We start from the raw sequence: 21,019 nt of genomic DNA, 5'->3' as shown, positions 1-21,019 counted from the left end.
AGCTACATCTCAGTGAAACGTTGGTGAAAACATTGCTAAAGGGCTAATAGAGGAGCGATGTTATGATGACTTCCTGAAGGTGCAGTTTCAGAAAGAACAGGAGCTTCTTAAAGAGACAGAGACCCAATTTCAAGACTTTAAATTACAAAGTCATATTTCTTTTTAAGTCATATTTGACATATATAGCAACTAAACTTATTTGATTGTGCTACAAAATGTCACTCTGCCAATTAAAATCTCAACTTTGCCATTCTCCAGTCTTGACCTGCCTTGTCTTTATTCGCAGGAGGATAGTGCAGACCTTCGATGCCAGCTCCAGTTCGCCAAAGAGGAGTCCGGCCTCATGAGGAAGAAGATGGCAAAGCTGGGTCGCGAGAAGGATGAACTTGAACAGGAGTTGCAGAAGTACAAATCAGTTTACGGCGACATTGACAGCCCCCTTCCCCTGACGGAGTGCGCAGGTGGCGGCCCTCATACGACTCGAGAGGCCGAGCTCCGACTGCGCCTGAAGCTGGTGGAGGAGGAAGCCAACATCCTGGGGAGGAAGATTGTGGAGCTGGAGGTGGAAAACCGCAGCCTGCGAGCGGAGAACGAAGACATTCGCAGTCAGTACGAAAGAGATTGCTTTGGGAGGGAACCCTTCGCCAGCATGCCCTCGTCTCCTTACGGCGGAGACCCGTTGGAGTCCGCGGGTGAGCTGCGGCGACATCTCCAGTTTGTTGAAGAGGAAGCAGAACTTCTGCGCCGATCCATCTCCGAGATTGAGGACCACAACAGGCAGCTGACGTCTGAACTCAATCGCTTCAAGTTTGGCCCCAGCAGCACCTCCGGCGCTGACGAAGGCAGTGAGGTGGGATTGTTTAAATCTGGGAACGGGGGCAGCGGTATGATGATGGAGGAGCTTAAATCGGCGCGGATGCAAATCAACGAGCTGAGCGGGAAGGTGATGAAGCTCCAGTACGAGAACCGAGTCCTCATATCCAACGTCCAGCGCTGTGACCTGGCTGCGCACCTCGGCCTTCGCACCGGGAGCCCTCGAGACAGCGACGCGGAGAGTGACGCCGGCCGCCGAGAGACTGCAGAAGAGGAGGAAATGGGCCGACTACTTCTCCTGCAGCCAAAACGGGAGGGTCCAGTTGGCGGAGAGAGTGACTCCGAAGACCTGTTTGAGAAAACGGGAACCACTTCAGGGTTGGGAAGCATCAAACCCTTGGATAGCAGCGACCTGAGTGCCGTTGAGCTCGCCAATCGCAGAAGGGAGGAGCGGGAGTCATTCGCCAACGTGAAAAGAGAAGCCGACCGGCTGGGGAAGACCGTCGATCGTCTGATCACTGACACAGACAGTCTGATCTTCGAAGGCAGGCTGCTGATGACCACAGGGGAGAGCCTGGAAGGCGGATCCAAACCAGATACTCAAGTTCTGGACACCATCAACACTCGCATGAAGGCTTTCCGTACAGAACTGCACATTTTCATGGAGAAGCTGGACCATGTAGGAGACGGGCTGAGAGAGAGGACCGACGATCTGTCTCCAATGCCGAACCTCACAGAGTCCAGCAGCTTCCTGTCTACGGTTACGTCCATGTCCCGCGACTCTCCCATCGGCACCTTCGGAAGAGACCTGGTCACAGACTTCCAGGTTAGTTCAAGACACTTTACTGCGGTTCTGTTCGATCAAGGGGACATTTTTACTTTAATTTTCATTTCTTCTGCTGCTTTATTTACTTGTAAAAACATAAAAGGAAAAACATTTCTAATGACCGGCTCAAGCAAAGTTCTCTTACGCTCTTACATTTATACTAGAGGTTAAACGATTAATCAAATTACTCATGATTAATCGATTATTGAAATAATCATCACCTAATTTAGTAATTAATTAATCTTTAACTGGAGTATACAGACTCCAATAAAGGTAATTTGCAGAAAGAAGAACATATTAAGACGAGTAAATAAGCCAAAACTGTACAAAAATATATACATTTTCCATTAAAGATAAAGCAAACCCTACTTTATCTGTTATACCCAAAACTCGTCAAGTGGCAGTTTTACCTTCACCAAGTTCAAAATATGTAATAAAAATCACCAAAAAATCTTATATTTACCACCTTTTCCTGTCCAATTATTAATAGTTTAATAAAAAATAATCAACAAATTATAAGTGAAGCACAAAACACTGAGCTTTTCATGTGACGTTTTAAATGCAGAAGCATCTTTTGCTACAAATGATTAAGAGTACACTAAAGGAATGCCATGTTATTGCATTTTAGGCAATAAAATGCTCAGTTTCTTATATAAGAAAATTGATTATGCGTTTTTTTGGCATCTTCTAATGTATTTGTAATATTTAAATGGAAAATCTGCAGAATATGCCAGTTTATTTTAATTAGATTTATCGATTAATTGTCAATATAATTGACAACTAAAATAATCATTAGCTACATCCCTAATTTATTCAATTTCCAGTCTTAAAAGGATCATCTCAACATGAAACAAAATTGATTTGTCCCTGTCTTTACTTGCGAAGCAGATCAATCCAGATATTTGGCTAATGATGGGTAAAATCATTCTAAATTAATTTGAGTCTGCATTAAACTTTCCCAAGTGTTCAGTCATTAGAGGAGCATTTAAGGCCAAAATCAACCAGACGAGTGCTTGAGTCAGCAGTGTGTGTGGAAAGAAATCAGTTCTAATTAAAGATGGTGACAACAGTGAGCAGCAACCTGCACAGACAGGCCCAACAAAGGGAAACTCATCAGGCTGGAGGAAAATTTGATCTACTATAGTGTCTCAGATTAATTTTCTACCCTGTCCTTAAACAAAATGGGTTCATGACGTTTCAATAGTGCTTCATTGTAGGTTAGATTCAAGAAAATTATTAAAATTTCAGCTTACAACTACTGTTCTATTTGGAAAGATGACGCTGTCATTACTCATTGCAACTAAAATACTTTCTAATTGTTTTTCTCCACTAAACCAGTGCTAATTTTTGTATTGCACTAGTTAGTGTTTGCACATCCTTAAAGTGTCTAAAATTAAGGCTTTAGAATGTCTTAAAAGCATTAAAAGATTAAAATACATTGTCTACAAATGCACTAGTCACATGATTAAAATTTTGTCTTGCAATGACTATTTAATCTAGTAGTTTTTTATTTAGTTCCTCGCAGGACTTTTCTGTCAGGCCGCTAATATAACCTTGTTAGCTAGTTTGCTAAGTCTTTTACGTCTATCGTTTGTTTAGTGCAAATGTGTTGCCAGTTCGTCTTCGCTATTTATTGGCTCGTGTCTGTTGCCAACCCATATGAGGTGCATTCTGTTCAAAAAAGCTTGGCACTTTGGGGGTTAATTACATGGAGAGCATAGCAAAATATGCAGGTCTTAAATTTAATTCAGAGTGGTCTTAAAAAGGTCTTAAATCTGAGGTGGTGAAACCTGCAAAAATCCTAAGTTACTGTAAAAAAATCTTTTACTTTGAGGTAGAGTTGACAAACTACAAAAATAAAATAAAATTCCAAGATGGAATCAGAAACTGAAGTATCAATCTTAGCACGCTTTTATCGATCCGATCAGTATCTGCCGCCACCTGCTACTGATGCCAAATTGGTATTATTATTATCTATATTTTGGATTGTTTTGTTCACTTTGGTTAAAGTTGGAGTTTGTAACTTCTATAAAAAAAATATGTTTGTTTTTTTTTACATATTTGTTAATATTGTCACCATGTTGTGACAGTTTATGAGGTAGATAATCTGTGAAAAGATTGATTTCCTTCACCTTCTCCCAGAGCTACTATTGCCGTCTGAAGAAATGCACCACTCCCACTCAAAAACAACCAATCAGAGCCAGGTGAAAGGTTCTAGCGCTGTCAATCAACCTCATAAACATGCTGCTATACCTGCTAATGGTGGATAAACTACTTACTGTTACTGGAAAACTGTTAATCTGCTGTCATCAGTGGACATGCTAAGTAGCCTTAGCATTCACGATAGGCTCTGCTGACGGGAAGAAGATTGACAGCGCTAAGACCCGCCTTTTTGTTCTGATTGGTAGCTTTTTGTTAGCACTGGGAAAGCTTCATTTATTTTCTCTCATTAGACCGTCACAACATAGTAACAATTTCAACAAATGTGAAAATATTTTTATAAAAGTTACATACTGCAGGTTTAAGCATTTCTGAATCATTTAAAAGATTTATCTTTCTGTAATGTGGTACTAAAGCTGAAGTGTTATTTCTTTTTATTAGTACAGCTAGCCTTAATGTTTCATTGCGAAGGGAAAACAAAATCACCCTAAAAAATTGGATGTTGTCAAAAATGTGGTAGGTCCCTGTTGACCTCCAGTCTCAGGTCGCTTCATGATAAGCCACCCAGCTCTGCCACACTGGCAATAGACACCACTTCTCCTCAGTCCCACTGCCACCGCCATCGCTTCCTGCTGCCGCTGCATCCACATCTGCATCTCCATGCACATCCTCATAGCCAGCAGCCCTGCCTGTCCGCCTCCCTGCACTCACTGTCTGCAGCCTTCCTGCTTCCAGTCCCCCGGGGCGCTGAGTGGAGTTTGCTTGGTGTGAATGGAGTAAGTACTGAACGGGTCACATCAGCTTCTTCCATCTGGCTCAACTTTCTGGGCCTCCTTCTGAATTTGTTGCATGGTAAAGATTTATCTTTAACGTTCTGCTGCATTATTCTGATCTAGGGGTGGGCAATGATTGTATCGTTTATCGTGATGAATTTTTTTTGTCATGATGAGATTTTTGATTTATTATTGTGACAATAAACTCCAGTTAATGTTTAAAATACTATTTTTTCTACAGTTTTTTTCCACAAGAGCGTCAAGAATATTATCAGTGAATTCAAAAATACGACATTTATTGATGACGTTTTGGTCCAAAATAATTGTTTGATTTATTAAAAGAGAAAAATGTTTGTTTTTCAGTTTACCATATTGGTTTATGTTTAAATACTAAAGGTTTGATATGTATGTTCCTATTTATTGAATGATAAGAGTAGGAGTGGGCAATTATTGAATAGTTTATAGTTTGTAATAATACATTTCTTGTCATGATGAGATTTTCGATTTATTGTTGTCTCTATAAATTTCAGTTGATGTTTGAAATAAAGTTTTTTCCACAGTTTTCCCATAAGAGCATCAATAAATATCAGTTCTGTTGAAATAAACATGAAGGAAATATACCTTAGGCTCAGGCTTTTTGATGAAGTTTTGGTCCAATAAAATTATGTTTGAATAATTTGAAGATGAAAATATTAGTATTTTAATTTCCCATATTGGTTAATGTTTAAATACTAAAGGTTTGATATGTGTGTACATGGTCAATTAGCCTGAGCAAGATACAATTTCAAGCAGAAATTACCTAATCAGTTTTAGTTCAATTGTAGAATTTAACCATAAATCTTGTTGTAAAACAATGTACGCTAGATTCTTATTTATTGAACAACAAGAACCGGGGTGGGCATATATTGTATCGTTTATTGTTTATTATTTATCGTGAGAAATTTCTTATGATTTATTGTTGTGATGATAAATTCCAGGTTATGTTAAAAAAAACTGACGAAAATATTATTTTGACTATTTTCTCTACTATTTATTTCACAAGAGCATCAATAAAATATATTAATTTAAGTGTCCATATGCAGTTTTAGTTAAATAAATCACACTTTAAGTATGTGGCGTCTTGAAAAGAAGCTAATTTCAAATAGAAATGTTTTTCAAAAGCTGGTCATGAATTCTTTGTCATGCAAAATAATTAATACGGTTTCTATTAGAATTTTTGTTATTATCACATTAATACTACAAAAACTTATCCATATTGCCCACTCCTATTCTGATTATAATTTTTTTTGCTGCATAAATGGTTTGGCTTTTGTGTTTTTACAGTATGTCATGTCACATACTTAGACCTACAGGAGGGAAGTGGTAACTTTATTGTGTTTTTAGAGACACAGACTGTAAAATTTGGGAAAAAAATAACATGTTTAGTGACATTAGTTGCATGGTGCTGTATGAGTGGCCTGTGGAAGAACCTTGTTGCCTGGCATCCTGCTTTCTGTCCATGTTTTACTGCAGCTCAGTGTAAGCAAACATGTCCGTACGGTTTACTTTTCCAAAGCAGCTTCATTATCTCTCTGCTACATGATCAAGCAAACATCTTGTGTTTTTTTCAAATCAGTCAGACCCGATTAGAAATAAAACAAACTATCTTTAAACACATATCACTAGGAGAACCCTGTCTTCTTTGTAGAGAAAGTTTTAAAACTTTCTGAACGCTCATTTTGTCTAATGACTTGTTCCTGCTTTGCTTCTCTACCTGTAGGATTTACTGGTTAGTCTGGGAGAAGCTGGGTGGTTTAATCACAGCTAACCGCTTCTCTAATAGCCAGTACTTAGTCCAGATGTTTGTAAAAAAAATACATTTGACCAATAAATACAGTCACCAAAGGAACAACAATACTCTTTATAATGTATTTTTCTCTGAAAGACATTTAACTGCAAATTTTATATTTATGACCTAAAACAAAACAAACTTGAAGAAACTGCTCCAGATCTACTCCTAGATTTAGGGTTAAGTTCTCCACCGAAATAGTTTTCTTGTTTTTTTGCGTGGTTGTTTGTACTACTAATTAAAATGCGGCCACAATCTCACATTTTTGTGTGTGCGGAAGCACAATGTAAGAACCTTAATGGTTAACATTAATGGTTGTCACTGTTTAGGAATCGATATTAAAGTAATGGGAGCCGACAGTAACGTCACAAGATTGTCACAAGAAGAAGGAAGCTACTACGCAAGAAAACACAACTACTAGCAACGACCGTTTGTAGCACATTGACCTCGACTTCTGCAGAGAAGTTTGTTTGGTTATGTAGTTGGAACCAAGATACGTTCGCTCACTGCGATACGTTCACTGACACTTCTCTGATAATTTTCATAATTATAATTTTCAACCATTGTTTACGCCCTGTTTTACATCGTATGGCTTATTCTGATGTAGAATTATGACACATGTCTGACAACAATTACGTTAAAGTCAGATAAGATGTGACATGGCTGTTCTGATTGCATACATATTCGATGTAGTATCACATGTGGAAGTGGCACAAATTTGATATTTTCGGGGGGTGAGAATATTGGGATTGAGCCTCTCAGACTACCATGAAAAAGTCAGATTTGAGTCACATTTGGGCACAAAAATTGGCTTTGAGTCGCATTTGTCTGCTGTGTGAGCGTAGCCTTCGATTTGAATTGAACTCAGGTCACACAAAAACAAAGACTCGAGTCTTGAGTTGACGTAGACTCGGGCTTTAAAGACTTGAGTCTCAACAGCAGAAGTGATATATTAAAAATTTTCAATTATATTGAAATTATTATTTTAACAACATGGCTTCTGGCTTTATATACAGTACAGACCAAAAGTTTGGACACACCTTTCTAATTCAATGGGTTTTCTTTATTTTCATGACTATTTATAAGGGAAGAAATCCCACTTATTAACCTGACAGGGCACAGCTATGAAGTGAAAACCATTTCAGGTGACTACCTCTTGAAGCTCATCAAGAAAATGCAGAGTGTGTGCAAAGCAGTAATCACAGCAAAAGGTTGCTACTTTGAAGAAACTAGAATATAAGGGGTATTTTCAGTTGTTTTACACTTTTTTGTTTAGTGCATATTTCCACATGTGTTATTCATAGTTTTGATGCCTTCAGTGTGAATCTACAATGTCAATAGTCATGAAAATAAAGGAAACTCATTAGGTGTGTCCAAACCTTTGCTCTGTACTGTATATAAAAGTAGGAAAAAGATTACTTAATATTTTTAATTATTTGTTTTTTGATTTGAAATTTACTTTAAATCCAAATGCGTACAGATCTGTGATGTTTTTGTATGGTTACACACGTGGCTGATTGGGGACTATTTGGTTTCAAGTGAGGATATTTGATAAACCTGGCCAATCTCCAAAAACTGTTAAAAAGCCATCATAATGAAAGACAGCAACACAACAGACCAATTCACTTCATAAGCTTACTATCTGCTTTCTGAACAAACACACAAGTGAGACAATTACGCTTGGCCTTAAGAAGTGAAAAACAAAATGGTTGCTATGACAATTCCATGGTTTCCATGACAGCAGGCGGTAGCAGTAATGTTGACTGCGCACTGCGGACTAACAGTTATCACTCTTTTTTGCTCCAAACGTGCCTGTACGTGGTTTGCAGTCTTGAGAATTCTCGTTGAAAAAACCTTGAGTAGACATATGGCTAGAGCTTACTGATGAAGTTTGTCTCTGGCAAAATTATGTTTAATTTATTCAAAGATCAGAAAATGTTTTTGATTTAACAAATTGTTGAGACCTAAAATCTGACATGTGTGCAAGGTTCAGCTTCCAGCAGAATAATAGTTTGTAATTTTTATTTTGATTGTAGAATTTAGCCATAATCTCTTTTAGAAAACAATGTACGCTGGATTCCTATGTATTACATAACAAAAGACGCTTTCATTGTTTTTAATAGTAAACATAAACTGTTTACTAGCTAATGTGACCTTTTAGCTGAATGTAGGAATGGTTACAACCTATTTTAACCACAAAAAAAACTCCAAAGTCTTGACTTGGACTTAAGGTTTCTGATTTTAGTTTCAAATGAATATGCAATTAGGGGTGAAAGTTAAAAGGTGCAAATATTTTGGGTAAATAAATAATCGTACCCTTTGTGAATTACTGCAAATAACCTTGTAGTTATGGTAATAGTACGAATAGAACATATGTGTTACCTGTAGTATGTGATAACAGCACTTGCCAGTATCAGACGTCAAAGTAAATGTAGAACAACATCTTCCAAATTCATTAGTTTTTATTTAATTCTACGTACAATAAATGAGCTAAAAACTGCAGCTCAGACAGAAATGTACACATTCTCCCATGAAAGAGCAGATTTGATTTATTAGCCTCGGGTGTTTGTGGCTCTTTCTTACTCGCTCATAAAGATCTGTTGATGTTTGCTGTTTGACCACACGAATCTAACGCCAACTCAACTCTGTTTTAAATTTATTTCAGCTTGAACTTTACTGGAATAAATTAAACTGAGTCCTCTCCATTTCTACAAGCTTTGCTTCAAGTAAGGCAAATAACATTAACTTGTTTAAACATCTTAAAAGTTTAACAAAAATATTTATTAATTATTTATTAATTATTAAAACCAGAGCAACCCACCTTTTATAACTTTAACTTTTTTGTGATTTCATGTGGTTGTGTCAAAGTAAATATGCTGAAAATTCGTAGACGACTTTTTTTTACTTTGTTGGAATTAGATTCTCAGAAATGTAAATGCAATATCTGTACTGATGTTTCTTCCTGTGTGATATAAACAACTTTAACTTTTAAGTTTAAACGGAGACTTAAACATTTCAGTTAAAACGACCAGATTCAAATGCAAAATAACTTCCTCTACTATAACTACCCTAAAAATATTTTTCTTTAAATAGCAACTACAATGTCTTCTGTTTGAATCATTTGTAGTTTTTGATTAGCAATAATATTGTTGTTTTTGTCATAAAACTTTCACTTAATTTGCCAATATTTGAAACAAATCCTTGGATAAAATCAAGCTAATTTGGAAAAAGTATATAAAGTCTCGGAAAACTTTATGGCCAGATGATAATCATTAATGTTCAAAGCTTCAAAAAGTGCAGCTATCGTTTTTCAAACAAAAATGTTAAGGGATTTTTAGATGAACGATATGAGTTTTTACTCCTTTGGTGAATGTTTTTTTTTGTTTTTTTGGCTAACTTTGTTAGCTTGCAACTGTTAGTACATTTTAGCACAGTTTCAAGGCATGCAACTAATGAGTTCTTGCTTACAACTTTAAAAAAGAGGAATAATTAGGAATTTCTATATAATTTTTTTTTCCTTTGTTCCATGCTTTTTTGTCTTAGCAAACGGTTAGCTAGTAACCGTTAGCACATGCTACCACAGTCTCAAGGTATGTAATTTTACAATAAAATTTATTAGGAATTCGTGTATGTTTTATACTTTTAATATTTCTTTCCATTGAGCAAGGCTTTTTGTCTTGGGAAGCTTTAGCTTTATTGTTAGCTAGTAATCGTTAGCACATGCTAACACAGTTAACACTTTAAGAGGTTCTATAGCTTGTAACTGGTTTGTGCTCAAAAATGTCAAATAAAACGCCTATGAATTTTTCAATGCTGATATAATTTGCTTCATACAGACTTTTAGATGCTTTCCTTAGACTTTTGCTTCTGTGGCACACATGACTGTGCGCTGACATGTGTTAGAAAAACCATTAGCGTGCTAGCTCTCGCTCTGCAATTTTCCGTGGTATTTCTCAGCTGTTGGTTTGGACTCATGTATCCCTCATTGCATGCGCTTCATAACAAGTGTTTTGCATTCTTTTCCCCCCGGTTCCCTCTCTTTGTTCCTCTTTGTGTTCCCATCAGATGTTTCAGCCCATGATTTTGTTCATCCTCATTCTTGTTCTCTTCTCATCTCTCTCATACGCCGTCATCTTTAAGTTGGTGTTCCTTTTTGCGCTTTTCTTCGTACTCTAGTCTGACCGTTCTCCACACCGTTTAGTCTGTTAGTTGATTTTTTTTTATTTGCATCCCCTCTCCTGCTTATATTCTTTATCATTTTATTTTATTTTAATTTTCCCCTCCTGCTTGCTTTCTTTCCTTGGTCCCTTACCCTATTTGGTGTCTTTTGTCTGTTTTGTCCACAATCCACTTCACACATGTCCCCCCCCACCTCTCATCATGACCACGGCCATCCCTTGTACCCGTTGCCCACCCTTCTACCCCTTTACCACGGCCACCACCCCTTTACCCTCCCTTCCCATGTCACTCACAGTCCGTTCAGAGGGATGAGCTGGAGTGGCGTCTAGGACAGGAGCGAGGCGTGGAGCCCCAGAGCCAGGTTGGGGGCCCGGCCCAGAGCAGGGGAGCCACGGGACTCCCCATGTACCACAGACCCCTGGCTTTAAGATTAGAGGTCAGTGCCTCCTCCCTCCTTCCCTCCTCTATATCTCCACATCACCACCAGTTTAGGCCCTCTGCCAGGTCTTAACACATGGATCTGAACAGATTTTGAGACGGATGCTGTTTTAATTTAATTGCTCCCTCAACTAAAATGATTCAGAGCAAAATGTGACTTAAAGTTTTCACCTTAGAGTGAGCAGCCGCCTAATGAAGCTCCACAGGATTTAATGAATTTTTAAGTAGAATTTCAAAACAATCTGTAGCTTTTAATGCTTAACATACACTTAAAAAAAAAAAAGTCACTAATTTACGGTAAAATACCAGCGGCTGTGGTTGCCAGAATGTTACTGTTCTGGTGAAATCCATTCTGGTAAAATCTGTGTTTATACGTCAAACGTCTGGCAACCTGCTGGTATTTTACCGTATTTATACGTTAAAATTATATTCCTCTCCATATGTAGGGAGAGGGATTTTATAGTGTATTGTAAATGTAAGCACAATCTATTTCCTCCAAAAACATGGATCAAAATAATAATTATATATATTTTAGTTCAATAAGATGGGGATTCTGTGAGGGAGGGAAATCTTTGTAGCTTAATAAAAATGATGAAAATGTTTTGGTTTTTTTGTCATTTTCCATCAGCTAGCTGCTGGTATTTTGCCGTAAATTAGAGAAGTTTTTTATTTTTATTTTTAAAGTGCATTTATGTATGGTGCATGTGTCAAGCTTAGGGCCGGCCCAAGCTTTTTCAGAGCCCTAAGCAGATTTTTATTTGAGTTCACCCTACCGCCACCATACAGTTTCAGTTTCAGTTTTATTCATTTTGGGAAATGGGAACTTGGTTTGCAGTAGGCACCAAAATACACAGAAAATGGAAAACATCACATTTATTTTGTTAGTGCATTTATAGATACTATGAATATAAAATATGCATTTAATAAAACCTAGAAAGTGGTTTGGATACAGTTGAAGCCAGGGAGGTTAAGCTCAGAAATGGCTGTAGAAATGAAAGAAACCCCTAATTCGCTGATTTCTGATCTTAGGCAGCCTAAAGCGGTGATCAGATGGAAGAAGATCGAACTCTCTAGACTGGATGTTAAAAATCAGTTTAGCCTTAGCTCTCAGAGTAAGCCTGAGAGAGCTAATATGGGTGTATATTTGTTGGAGCTGGGCTTTCTTCACTCCAATTATCTTGTTTGCCACATTATTGAGCCTAAGCAACGTATTTTTACTAGACAAGATATGGAAACCAAACCAAGCCGTTAAGACGCCAGTGGACAAGAACTCATTCAAGACACTTGGCGCCAGTGGCCACAAGAGCGGCGCCAGGCCAACATGTCAACCCCATTTCTAACCTAACGTACATTAGCACCATTTGTGCTTAGCTTACATAATATAGGAGTTCCCCCAAAAACTAAACCCGATGGTACGGGCACTAGTTACTAGTTGCCCCACTGTGTTTTTGTGTTAAAAAATGTTAAAAGTTAACAGGAAATTTTGGAAATAAAGCACCAACAACAAAGCGAATATAGCAGTGCACTGAATAAAGCTGGTATTTCTGTAGGTTTTGTATACAGAATCAAATGCAATTATCTTTTTAAAATGGATAACTGTCTGCTAAAGATTACTGATGTTTTACTATATATATTAAAACCCGTCTTTGCTGTCACTTTTACTGGAGCATTAAAATAAATAAACAAACAATGCTTAGCCTGGTGGGGGGTCAAGTAAAGCCTGGTGGCCCGCCAGGCTTTTAATGGGGAAAATCCTGATCACACCAGTGTTATGGATGTTATGCATATTGATTTAACCTTACAGGAGTAACAACCCCCCCAAAAAATGTTTTGGATTTTGAAATGCAGATTAGAATTTAAGTGCCATATTATTTTAATTATTTGAAAGTTACATTAGCTGATAAACTCTAAATTTAGAGTAAACAAGTGACACAGCAGCACAACATCATCAGGAAGAAATTAACCATTATCTGTTTAACGGCTATAAAAAATACATAGAAATTGTATTTTCATGTGTAACCGCTTTTAGTTAGCAGTTAAGGTAAAGTTCACAAATTAAAATTCACATGTTGAGAACCACAGTCACATTATTTACGCATATAGCTGTGAAGTCAATATTCAGAAGTTATTTTTGGGAGCTGGTGAAACTAAAATAGCTCAAATGTTTTGTATTAAACTTTTATGAATACTATTATGTATTATCAGTAGTTCCTTCTTTCACTTTTTTATGCTTTTGTTGATTTTTTTATATATGGAAATGATGTTTTGTATTGACTACGAGCCACTTCGTGCAAGCTTCGGGAACGTTTCACACTTTGAAAATAAAACTATATTTTTATAAATCAACTTGCCCAAACAGGGATCTGAATCACAAACAATGGAAATAGTTTATATATATCATTTATAAATTCTAAAATTGTGAAATATGCAATAAATTAAGCTTACAGTTAAACATATTTTTATTTTTTAATCGTTATAGTTCATCAAAATATTTAATTAACTGGTATGCAGCGGTTAATTACATGGATACAAACCTGTTAAGTGGAAAAAAAGAAGTCGAAATGGGTGTCCAAATTGACCCAAAACTATTATTATTATTATTATTAATAATAGCAAATATTATAGCCTCTCAGACTTGTTTTGTGTCATTTTTACAGTGTGATTAGTTTTAGTGTAATTTAAATTTTGCTTTTTGTTTGAATAGGGTGAAATTCAGTTAACTCTCTTACAAAACCTTAAAAATGTCCCCGAAATTTATCACGTTTGACATTCAACCAACAATCACTTGACTATAAACACAATCTCACCTCTATGGAGGATGTTTCTGTCAAAAAAAGTGTATGTACAAGTAAATGTGTGCAGAAAAAAACTTCAAATATGTCAAATCAAATATGTAATGGTGATTATATGTTTTGTTTGTGAAGGAAATCCTTAAGAAAAAAAGAGCACACGTTGGCTTGTACATACATTTTCATGTTTTTTGACAGCTATTTTTCTCCATACATTCCCGTCACATTTACTAATGTCACATCCCCATATCTACTGATGGTTTAATTTTTATCTCTTTTTTATTTGTTTGGTTTTACATTTCATACATGCAGTGATAGTTGGGATTAGTTGTTCTGCTGCCAGTTTTTTGTCCTTCAAGGCTTCAGCAGCTAAAATCTGCTGTTGATGTGACTGTTAGAGGTATCAGAGCTGAGTCTGCACACATTTCACCCCGAAGCGAAGCGATGCCCCCTGGCGCCGGTTCACCACTGAACAGACTCACTTGCCATACTCAACTGATTAAACTAAACATTTAAATACACATTGTGCACCATAAATATCATGTATCTCTTGTTTTTAACGTCTTAGCTCTATACGCTGAGGCCATTCATAATCACCAGCTGATGTTTGTGTTTATAGAGTTACGTAATGCTGGCAGTGGTGATGCGGCACATTGCTGCTGTAGTCACGGTTATAGCACATTCGTGTGGACTTTTTGTTCATCTCCTGTGCTTTCAGCAGCAGCCTAATCTGTGGGGTGAAATAAATGAATGGGTGAATGGGAAAGCAGCTTGGATATGGCAGGATTAGCACTGCGCAGTCAGCATGTGTGATTTGCATTTCATTTGACATTGGGCTTGACAGGGAGGTGATGCCGGGTCAGGACAAACCGAGGAGCTCAATTTACCGACGGCGCAAACTGATTAGGTGCAGAGAGGGAAATTAAAAATGTAACATTAATTCTGTGGGTTGAATTTAACTATGTGATTATTACTTTTAAACACTAATGATCACATCCATATTCATAAAAATACGCAAAAGCAAATAAGAGAAGTTCTTGCTGAAGCTGTGTTATTCAACCTACAGCATTGATCAGAAATACATTTATTTGCATCTAAAAAAAAATTAAAATGGCATAGGAAAATACTTTCATATTTGGGTTACAGCTAATTAACGGCCAAAATTCAGTTTCTCTGAAAACTATTAGGTCAGTGTTTTTCAAGGTGGGGGGCACGGGCGCCTGGAGGTCCACCTACAGGCAGATAGGAGCCCAAGAAAGCTGTAGGAAAGATGAGAATTTCTAAAAAAATCTAATAAATTGTTTAATCACACATTTTTAATCATTTTTAAAAATTAACATCCAGTCTATCGCCATATTAGGGCCATTTTAGATGGAAAAAACAGAGAGTAGTTTGTGCCAAAAAGAAAAGAGTTAAAATTAGCTAGAAATTCTCAAAAATTAAGTTCTGTTTTTTTTTTGTCTTGTATAATCTAAATTTTTTCTGAAAAACTGACGTTTGGGTTTTGATTACCTGCATTGCCGTATTCATCAGAATTGACAGAAGAATTGCTTGAAATAAGTTTCTCTCTGTGTAATGCCACCATATATTAGTTATAAATGTTCAGTGGTATTTTAATTAACTAAGATGCATGTCTTTAAAAACAGCACAGTACCAAATACTTTAATTTAGTAAAACTAAATAAAACATCTTAAGCAAGTTATCTGACAAGTTCTCCTCAACTGGTGGTTTCTTTTGCAGTGAATAAACCAAAAACAACAAATAAAATCAGCAAGAAAATTCTCATTTTGGCCTTTAAGCGCAACTTGAATTGTGGTAAAACCTTTGCCTGGATCTTAATAAAAGTTTTTCTTTTTGTGCTGTTGTGGGTTCAGCACCGGGATACGGCGGCTGCTGAGGTTCAGTTTCGTCTGGATCACGAACGACGGATGAGAGCAGTGACAGAGGAGCTGGAGCCTGGCAGCAACCTGCCTCAGGTACGCCATGACATCACAGTTTACCTTGGGCAGGTCTATTTCACCGCAGAGATTTGGACCTTAGTTGGACAAAGCAAGGCTGTAAGGAAGACTTTGTTCCACTTTGTGCAGGTTGAGCTTTTTGCACGTAAATAATAACAAACACTTTAATGTGCAGGAGAGGAATGAATTATTAAATTTGGTAAAACTGCTTTTTTCTACGATACTTACTGTTTTACTGAGCCAGTAAAGGCTTTTGAATTTAGTTTGGATGGGTTTGTATGGTGGTGTAGTGGTCTTAATATTTTTTAATATTTAAATGACATTTGGAATAGCCGTAGAAACCCATAAATTGAGGCTATTAGTGCTTAGTTGAAGAATCAAATGCAGATAGGTATATGTATTTATATTCTAATCACAATTTTAGTTGCCATACCTGGAACAATACATGATGTAATAAAGTATGAACAACTTTAAAAAGCATGTTGCAACTTAATGATATCTTTCTGGTGAAGGAAAAGCAAAATAAATTGCACCTACTACCTACTGATACCTGTTCCTAAATCAAAAACTCGACCTTTGTCTTGAATTTGTTTTTGTTTTTTGTCATTTTCGAATGAAAGTTTTTGAAAGTTCATTGCTCAATAAACAGTGACTTCCCAAAAAATAATTAATACATTATTTTTAGCTGAATGAGTCAGAAGTTAAGTTGAATTTCCATGCCAGTTCCAGCCACTTTAACTAGCTGCAGTGAGTTAATCTTCCTTGGCACAGACAGAGCATCTGCATAGCATAGCATGAGTTTCAGTATTGGTACTTTCAAAGTATTACTTTAGTGTTGCATCACAAAATTGTGATATTTCTGATTCTTTTTTTTGACTTATCCAAAAAGTACTAGTTCAGAGAGATAAAAAAACAGAGATGGATGCTAATGGATTGGTTTTATCTATTAAGTTATCAGTAAACGTGCTAAATATTAAATGTACGACTGATAAAAGAAAAAAAGGATGCATTGCTTTGCTACTAATAGCTAACACTATGACGACTAGATAACAAGATCAGGAAATACTTTAATTAAGAAAAACTTAGCGAGGGAGAGGGAAGTAGTTTAGTTATGCTGGCTTGACTTTGAAAACCGTAACATGTGGATGTGATGCAGTATTTGATGTGTTCTGGTTCAGTTAAAAAATAAAAAAGGCAAAATACACACCAACTCTGACCGATCATCTGTAGAGCAGGAGTTTGAACTAGCTAATCAACCACCGCTGTGTTGGATTAGTTAATAGCAGCGGTAGCTAATCTCCCACAATGATCCCTTACTAATAATCACAAAATAAACATCAAGCCTAAAAAACTGCTGCTATAACAAACTGAATGTTCTGACCTTTGTGAGGGAAATGTGTGAGTGTTTTTTGGTGTTGAATCCTGAAACATAAGTTTTTGTCAGTTGCTATGGAAACAAGTCTGTGTGTAACGTAGCCGACACAGAGAGCGAGGAAAAAGTGGTTTTGAGTTATTCTTCAACAGTTTTTCTGTGCGATTTTCCCATTTGTTGTGAAACCATAGCACTAAATTAATAATACCAACATCTCCAGGTTTCGTCTAATTAACGGGGCGGTTCTATCGTAGCAGCGCGGCTACGGACGGCATGTAAAAGAATCGTCTCTCTGCCCTCCAGTGTTTTCCAGATGTAACAACATACAAAGGGTCCATAATGTAACTCAGACAGATATGCAACATTGATTTGAGATTACTTGTCTCCTCATTTAAGATTTAAGCATAATTTTAACAAACAGTGGAGAAGGAAAAGATTTACACTTTTGAAACTCAGAAATTACTGATTTTTTGTCTAGAAAATTTCTGCGATTTCTCTCAAAATGTACAAGTTTTTTCTAGCAATTTTTGTTATTTTTCAAACTCAGAAATGTTCTTAACTTTGCTATAAACTTCTACAATTAATCTAAAAAAAATTCTTCTTTTTTTTTTCTAGAAAAGGTTTGACTTTTCAAACTCAGAAACACTCCTGCTTTTTCCAGAGATTTTAGTGTAGTAACATACTGTATCTCCATCTAATGTATTCATGTGATACTCCTTTTTCTCAAAATGAAAGCATCAACACAGTGTGCAATGGAGAGCATCAGAAGTTAACTAAACATTTCTAGCTTGCTAAGAATTACTGAAAAATTAAATCACCATCTTCATACAGTTCGTCAACAAAGAGAAGCTTGAAGTGATTTAAAATGTCAAGATTTATGATACATGTCTGATATATGCCTCAGATATTTATGAATGTATATATTTTCTGCTGGTTTATGATTTAATAAAAGCTTAATAATCTGTATAAATCAGCATGGTTTTCTGTGGCAGGAGGAGCAGCGTGAAGGCCTGGAGCTTCAGGGCCTCCAGAGCCACGAGGCACCCTGGGCTCAGGAGCGAGCGCTGCTGCAGCAGGAGGTGCGCCTGTTCAGACGCAACACCATCATCTTCTACATGAAGCTCAGGGGAATCCTGCTGCACTGGAGGCTCGGCTGCAAGGGCGACCCTGGAGACGAGACCGCCGCTCCCGACGTGAGCCACGCAGCTTCTGTTCCCAAAAATACAAACAAAGACGATTATCTGTCTGCTGCAAGTCTCAAACCATTTACTTTAATGATCAATCAACTGAGTGAATTTCAGGGTGCTTGAATTAGGTGTTTTCAAGGTTTGGAAAGTGCTTGATTTTTGTATATAGTTCTTGAAAGTTCTTGATATTCAAACTGTGCAGTTTGGTAATAAAGTGCAATCCAGCCCTTGATTAAAAGGCTAAATTTGGAAAACATAATTTACAACTGAAACCAGATATTTTCATACACTTTATAAAAAGACACTGACACATTTTTGTGTCTCTGTCTTAAGTTAATCAGATTTAACTTTTATTTTTAGATCAGTTTAATTACCAAAATTACTTTTATTTGCTAAATATCAGTAATTTTTAAAAGATTTTCTTTCCTAATTTTCTTTGTAAATTGTGTTTATGCATTTAATTTGAGCAGGAAGGTAATTTACCTCGACACCATTTGCTTGGATTATTTCAGTGTAATTAATATTTATTATTCCTAATTTCTCAATTACTTATTGATCTTCATAATTTAAATAAATATTAATTTATTAATTAATTCTAATATTTTATACATTAAATAACGTTATTGAAATTGGGGGATTTTTTTGTTAAATTTCTGTTTTGTTCTCAGACCAGTCAGATTTAAAGGGTGTTTGTCTCAAAAGTTTTCTCCTTGCAGTAGAATGTAAAATTCCATCATGAAATATTAATAACAGACATTAATGAAATCATATAATAGTGAAACTGTATTTTTAGTTCATTTGTATTGTTTTTCACTCCAAAGTGGGACATGGAAATGCTTGAAAAGTGCTTGGATTCTACGTGTTGTTTTTGTTACTTTAGGACGTGTTTCTTGATTTCAGTGCAGATTATTTCTAAAGTCTATCAGATTGCCGGCTATTAAAACCAAAGCAGTAAAGACGATGAAAAAACGAGCATCTGATCCTGAGTCGTTTCCAATGGTGGAGATATCTTGTCTCCACTGGGACTCGTGTACCTGCAGGTCTGACAGCCGAGTAGCTGCCAGGCTTGATTGAGTCTCTCCGTTTACTGTTTGACTCGTCGATTCTGCAGTCGATGTTCCACTTCTGCTCGTTATCCTCCTGGGTTTCTGGTTGATTGGAGCCGCAGTCTGTGAGATTCTTGTTTTGTTTTGCTTTTAGTTCAGAGGATTTCCTGGAGATCACATCCTTGAGCAAAGTTTGGCCTTTGCTGTTTAAATCTCTGTTGATAGAAAACTGAGTGCTGTAGTTAAAGCTGCAGCATTGATTTAATGATCTTCAGGAACGTATGTGTGTGTGTACATACGTGATTCAATGTTTGTAAAGGTAAAAATTTGGACCACTTGCAGCAGAAGAAGTTTAGAGTGAGATTTTAATTAAAGGTGACTTACTATGTTTCCTTGAACAGATTAGGGTAGGTTTATAGGTAAAACAAAACATATTCATTACATTTTGTTTGGACAAAATCAGTTTTAGATAATGAAACTTTAGTTTTGCCTATCTTGAGCTGTTTTAGGGCATCTTGTTACTTTAAATCCAAATAAGCTGCTGCTGGCTACGATCCACGTCAATGTTCACACTCACACGTGAAAATGGCTGCTAACAGGTGCGCAATTATATAGACGCACATCTTTGAAAAGCAGAAGTAGAACCTCCTGCACAACCAACAAGAATGCAGCAAGTAGTTTCTGGATGGTAACTCAACAATAAAACACTTGTCTTTTCCAGCAGCCGTTATACAGCAGTAAAACCAGCTGATCACACGAGCTGGAGATCAGCTTGGGTTGCTAGGTAACAGGGTGGGGTTTGCTGGGGTTGCTAGGTAACAGGGTGGTGTTTGCTGGGGTTGCTAGGTAACAAGGGAGTGCCTGTCGATTAAGACTCAACAAGCTGGAGGTTTTTGAATCAGCTTATTTTTCAGATACTTAAAAGGCTGGATGTTTATTGTTTTTCTTTTATTCACTTTGGTTGTTTTTAGAAGCAGTAGAGACCCAAATAGAAATGTTAAAAATATGAAAAAAAATTGAATTTTCCATAATAGGTCGCCTTTAGCAAATGAAAATCTTCTTAAAATGGAAAAAGTTAGGTACAACACAAAGTGTTTGTCTTTTATCAACAAGGTTTTTTTTCTTTTTAATCTATCTGGCTTTTTGCTTCACTTATAACATGGGAAAATTGTCTTGTTAAAAGTGACATAATCTACCAATGGAGCTAGTACTTTTATTTATTCAATATTAAGGAGTTATTGGTTTAAAACAGCAAGCTCCTATATCTTATTGAAAAATTACTTGTTAATTATGTTTTATTTCAAGAGTACTAAGACATCTGCACTAGAAACTAGACCAAAATTACTTGGTAAGATTTTGTGTTTTTGCAGTTCATGTCTATGTCTTAAATTTGACTTTCTGAAACCTACAGATACCCTTTATAAGCTTCAACAAGCCATAACTGCCATGTAGAGAGTGGCCTGAAGTAGTTTGAGTTTTATTTTTTTTATCTGAAATGCATAATAATCACTGTACAGTTTCAGAAAGTATTGCTTTCCTTCTCAGTTTAATTCCTGCCAGATTTACTCCACCTAAGTCTACTTGTGTGTAAATGTCCAGAATATGAATCATGTGTGTTTTCCTCCAGACTCAACAATGGTTGCCTGTCTT

The 21,019-nt window shown here is 36.6% G+C and overlaps 1 protein-coding gene across 4 annotated transcripts in view; it reads left to right on the top strand.

Moving 5' to 3' along the window:
• The window catches only part of mtcl1 (microtubule crosslinking factor 1), an 87,509-nt gene that overhangs the window by 32,219 nt on the left and 34,271 nt on the right, over positions 1-21,019 (top strand). For 3 of the 4 annotated variants that reach the window (XM_028021605.1, XM_028021608.1, XM_028021607.1), the window contains exons 5-8: positions 287-1,639; positions 10,875-11,015; positions 15,681-15,782; positions 18,129-18,329. In XM_028021605.1, coding sequence (XP_027877406.1) covers positions 287-1,639; positions 10,875-11,015; positions 15,681-15,782; positions 18,129-18,329 — 1,797 coding nt within the window. The remainder of the gene's footprint in view (positions 1-286; positions 1,640-10,874; positions 11,016-15,680; positions 15,783-18,128; positions 18,330-21,019) is intronic. The other variant, XM_028021606.1, reaches the window with a different exon arrangement.

This window comes from Xiphophorus couchianus, chromosome 6 (genome assembly GCF_001444195.1).
Source record: "Xiphophorus couchianus chromosome 6, X_couchianus-1.0, whole genome shotgun sequence".
NCBI classification, from domain to species: Eukaryota; Metazoa; Chordata; class Actinopteri; order Cyprinodontiformes; family Poeciliidae; genus Xiphophorus; species Xiphophorus couchianus.
The sequence above is the reverse complement of the archived record's forward strand: the minus strand, read 5'-3'. Positions and strand labels throughout refer to the sequence as shown.